Below are 4,983 nucleotides of genomic sequence, written 5' to 3' on the forward strand. Positions count from 1 at the left end.
GGATATTGACTAAATCCACGATCCCGAGTTGGTAAAAAGATTCAGCCAATTCTTGTAGATCTGATAGATCCGCTCTTTTGTTACTTCCATTATTTTATAGATCTAATAGAAGCAATAATCAGATCTTCTCTTGACTTCGGCTTTGGAATCTCTGTGGCCTTCCCCTTCTGGTGTAGAAGAGGTACTGTTCCCAGGGCGTCCCTGATTCGCTCCTGTCTGGATCTAGACGTCTCAGGGCTCTCTCATTGATTTCTCTTTAGATCTGTAATTTCTGCCTTCAAATCTATAAGTCCCTTGTGTAGATCGGGAAGGATCTTAAGGACCTCGACGTCCACCTTTTGGCTCAAGGATTCTATTTTCGTAGGTATATGTATTAACCTATGTCCATAGTCTTGAACCGTCTTTTGTATCTCTCTCAGATCTTGGGAGATCTTTGATGTATCCGGCTCGAGTTCTTTCCAATCAGTCATAATTTTTAGAACTGAATTATGTAGGAATTTACCCGTTCCGTTTCTCCTGGCTGGGATTCTACCATGGACTTCAGTGGAATGTATACGTCTCACTGCATTTTCTGGTAGTACTTGTCGGACTTCAAAATTTCTCAGCCACTCTTGTTTTTCTTCTGGCATGAGAAGTTTTGGATCAATCCTCTTGGGACCGTTGTCACATTTGTCAAGAATTTCCATGAGAAATTCTCTTCTTTGTATTTCTAGAATCTGAAAATACTCTCTATTTTCAGAATAACTCGAACTTTCATTCGGTTCCATTTTCTCTTTGAAAGTCTCCTCCATTAGTGGATAAATAATATCAAAATATAATATAATCATATATTTTTTCAATAAACCTGGCTCTGATACCATTCTTGGCAAGCATGAATGGAAAAATATGCATTAGAATGCAAAATAATTGAAACTGGACTAAACTGCACATTTTAAAGCTGGAAAAGGGTAAAATTGTCCAAAAATTGGCCAGATTTGTGCGGAGGACTAAAATTGCGAACTTTTTGAAACTTACGGGACTAAAATTGCCAGTCCTATAGTTACGGGACCAAGAACGCCACCCCCCCTTACTTACAGGACTATTTTTGCAATTACGCCTAACGCCATAATACTATATGGTTTGTATACAAGAAGGGCAACGTTGGGCCGTCCTATAACAGCCTAACCCTACCCATCATAAACGAAAATGAAGTCGAAGCTCAATTGTATGGTCTAGATTTTCTAGAACTAGGAAGGCACAGTTTAATTGGCGAAATTAAGGTATTATAATATTAAGGTTGTGAGTGCGAACTTCATTAATATGTGGGATGTTATTCTATTTTAATAGTAGGTGTAAATTGTATGGAACGCGAAAAGAATGCTGAAAATAGCCTAAAAATCGAGAGAGAATGAGTGTGACAGCTTGTGTTTTCAAAATGACTGCATAATACTTCAATTTATAAGCACCCCTAGAGTAAGATCGAAAGATGGTTGGGGTGGATGCGTGCCTTTGCATAGCCTGTTGGGCACATCTAGTGAGGGTCTACTACCTTATTCTTGGACTTTAAAAAAGAATATATCATTACTATTGAACGATTCATAATATATCAATGTATTATATTTAATTATTTATTTAAGTATTTGTTTCTGTCGGGTATTAATTCTAATCGAATTTGATAGGAGATATAGATGGACACCAAATTTTCTGGCATGCTATTGGCCTATCCTCTCCAACGGGCACATGCATACTGGCTTATAAACATATTCGTTTAGTCCTAATACCAGAAATTTTGTTGATTAGTTTACACACATATAAACAAAGATGGTTTCCAAACTCTTGGCCCAGAAAACGATTTTACATGAATTGAGTGTATCGGATAGTATGTTGACCTAATTTTTAAATAGTAAATCATGAAAATTTAATTTGGAAAACAATGACGATCAATTAGTATTATTTTTTTCCTGCCCTTCTCCTTGCACTTTTCCTTCATCTTTAATTTCTCTTTTCCTTTCATTTGAATCAAACGAGCCCTTAGATTGATTCTAATAATCAACCTTATTCTAAATGATCATATAAAGTCGAATAAATTTACTTTGATTTACGATAATTGATGTCAAGAACATAGTAAAACATGATCAAGCAGATCAATCGTTCCTGCACAGTTTGGTGAGGTGACTTTGGCTCACGAAGAGTCCATGGAAGCCAGCGGGCACTCTTCGGGGTAAATTAACTGCAGCAACAATTTGTAGCGTAGGGGACTTGGCGTCCATTACCAAGAACTTGGATACTTGAGTCATCTCGTCATGTACATATGTAACCAGGAAACCGTCGTCCTCGTCTGTAGCCGGATCATTTGGCACGAAGAAAGGTTCGCCGCCGATGCACCCTGGCTCGTGCATGCGGCTGCCGACTACACAGTCCTCGCAATCTTTTGAAGATAGTGATAAATCTAACTTCACCACCTCCATTCCCATCCTTGGCGTTATTACTACAGCATAGGCATACCTATATATGTGTGAAATTAGATAAAAATGCTTTAGTAGTGTAAATTAGGATGAATTCTTTTTAGATTTGACCTAATTACAAATACTTTTTCGTTATTTGATAAATTACCAGTAACTTTTGATGTTCAGCGGTCTGTAAATGTCCGATTTCCTTGCTGGATCTTCTTTTATTCTTTCTTTGTTAATTTTTTTTTTTTGAAAAATTGTAAAGAAAAACTGACAAGGTGAAATTTTATTCTTGCTCGTCTAATCTAAAATATTAGAAAATTAAAAATAAATAAGTTAAATTATTTCAGTGCCCACAATAGCATTTGGAACGGTTCATCGCAAAAATATATTGAACTAAACCGAATATAAACTAAAAGAATGAGATAGTTGGTGGACGAATATTAAAATCAGGAGTATTGATAATTTTTGGAATAATCAGAGATATTTGTAATTAATTATATCAAATTTTAAGAAAATTTGTTCTAATTTGCGATAGTACATTTTATATGGCTTAATTTCTTGTATACACTTAATATGTACGTAGCAAAACAAGTTTGCTTTCTGAACAAAATAAAATTTGATAAGTTGAAAGTTTTCTTGAATTAATTCTGTTAAAAATTCAATGAAATAAATAGATGAAGTAGGATTATCACCTATTCTTCTTTCCGGCATAAACTGGATTTATGACTCCGAAGTCAAGTGATTTGATGGACAAGGGATGCCTCATGACCAGCTTCTTGGCCTTGACACTTATTTTCAGTTTCTCCAACTTCGACTGCGCCAAATCCAGACGCCCCAAGTCCAGTTCAAGTGATGAAAGATTAGAGGCCACCACCACTAAGGTCTCACCATCGTCTTCTTCCCACGCATTCACTGCGTGTAACATGTTGAATCCGGGCACATCAATCCACCACATTCCACTCTCATCTTTAGCGTATCGGTCGATAACGCCCAGCCTCGGCACTTTAACAGGATCAAATCTCATTGGGGATCGTCCTCTCAAAATCTCCACAGGGCTTATGACCATCTGCCCATCATTGAATATGGCATAATTTTTTGTCACGGCAAAGTCATGGATCATTGCTGTAGACTTCATGGAGAAGATGGGCACATCTGCTCTTTTCCTTCCATCAGAACCAATTCTGAAAAATGTCAAGAATGGAGGAACCAGGTGGAATCTGAAAGCAAGCGTTTCGCCAGTGTCTGGATCGACTTTTGGGTGGGCAGTCATCCTCATGAAGGGCTCGCTACTGTCAAAATCATGGCGGCCAATAGTTCTGATATCTCCATTTGATGTCACTTTTATCTCGTAGGGGAGATCAGACTCACCTAGAGCATATAATTTTCCGCTGATGAGGGCCACACTAGTGTTTGCCGTGCCAATGCCGTTAATTACAGGATCGAACTGTCCAGTGAGTACCCGGGCAACATTTAGCCCCATTCGTGCCATTGACGCCACGAGACCATTGAAGGAGGAGAAAATACTTGGGAAGAAGGGATGGCCGAGATCACACTCAACCATGTATTTGTAAGTCTTGACATAGCGACTACAAAACGTGGCTTTCCCTCGAGAGATCTTGATCATGTGAAGCATCCCATCACCGTCGAAGAGGTGGTATGGGCCACGGGGGATGAACTGAGGATTGGGGCCATTGCGCAGGTATACTCCATCCAGGCAACTCGGAAGGGAGCCTTCCACCACCTCACAGGGAGTCGGAGGAAGTTCATCCACCGGAGCAAAGTTGCCGAAAAGTACATGTTGGGGATCAATGGATGGACGAAGGGGTAAGTCAAGGTGGTTGCATATAAAATCATCGACTGACCTGAACATATTCGCAAGTAACGATTGCTTTTCCGTCTTGTTCTTCGAAATTGGGTGCATGTGCATAGTCTTGAACTTAATTCTTTCAGCAGAATTTGATATAAGCTTCATTAAAGACTCGTAAAATTTGGTGAAGGAATAAATGGCAATGATTTTCGTTTGAGGGTTCTTCGCAATCCCGACAGCTGATGAAACGTTGCAATCAGGAAATCTGGGAAGGAAGGAGGAAGACAGGGCCTCCATCTTAATTAAGAGGTTGCAAAGAGGAAGGGAAGACGTTACTCTGTCTGTAAAAATAAGCTTCCAATGTTTCCGCATACGCAATTTTATAAGGTCTTGTACGGGGAAACTTGCGACTTGTGTCCTATACGTATACGGATGGTATTTCCAATCCTTTTAAATTTGATATTGATAATTATGGACAATAATTAAAAAAACAAAAAAATTACACATTTAGGACAAATTTTGTGAAAATTATATCATTACCTGGTAAATAACTTGATTTGAGGATTTAATTTTTTTTTCTTTTTCCTTTTAATAGAAACGGTGGTTACATAATTAAAAGTACGTCGATTCAATCCATAAAATTAAATTAAAATAAATTGATATATTACAATAAATCATATTAAATGAGACATATTATTTATAAAAATACTCACATTCTACCAAATCATCAACAAAAAATAGTTG

The 4,983-nt window shown here is 37.9% G+C and overlaps 1 protein-coding gene across 1 annotated transcript; it reads right to left on the reverse strand.

Moving 5' to 3' along the window:
* LOC105155487 (probable carotenoid cleavage dioxygenase 4, chloroplastic) lies at positions 2,053-4,644 on the reverse strand. Its single transcript, XM_011071369.2, has 2 exons — positions 3,125-4,644; positions 2,053-2,484 (listed from the first exon to the last, which is right to left on the reverse strand). Exons 1-2 carry the CDS (start codon positions 4,609-4,611, stop codon positions 2,124-2,126), a joined length of 1,848 nt encoding a protein of 615 aa, XP_011069671.2. The 5' UTR covers positions 4,612-4,644; the 3' UTR covers positions 2,053-2,123.

The sequence above is a fragment of the Sesamum indicum genome, linkage group LG2 (assembly GCF_000512975.1).
Source record: "Sesamum indicum cultivar Zhongzhi No. 13 linkage group LG2, S_indicum_v1.0, whole genome shotgun sequence".
Classification (NCBI taxonomy): Eukaryota; Viridiplantae; Streptophyta; class Magnoliopsida; order Lamiales; family Pedaliaceae; genus Sesamum; species Sesamum indicum.

Bases quoted from the DNA above. Each gene is read 5' to 3' on its own strand.
- LOC105155487 (XM_011071369.2), bottom strand. From the start codon at position 4,611: ATGCGGAAACATTGGAAGCTTATTTTTACAGACAGAGTAACGTCTTCC. The intron at 2,485-3,124 runs GTGATAATCCTA...ACACATATATAG, and splicing joins TATGCCGGAAAGAAGAATAG to GTATGCCTATGCTGTAGTAA.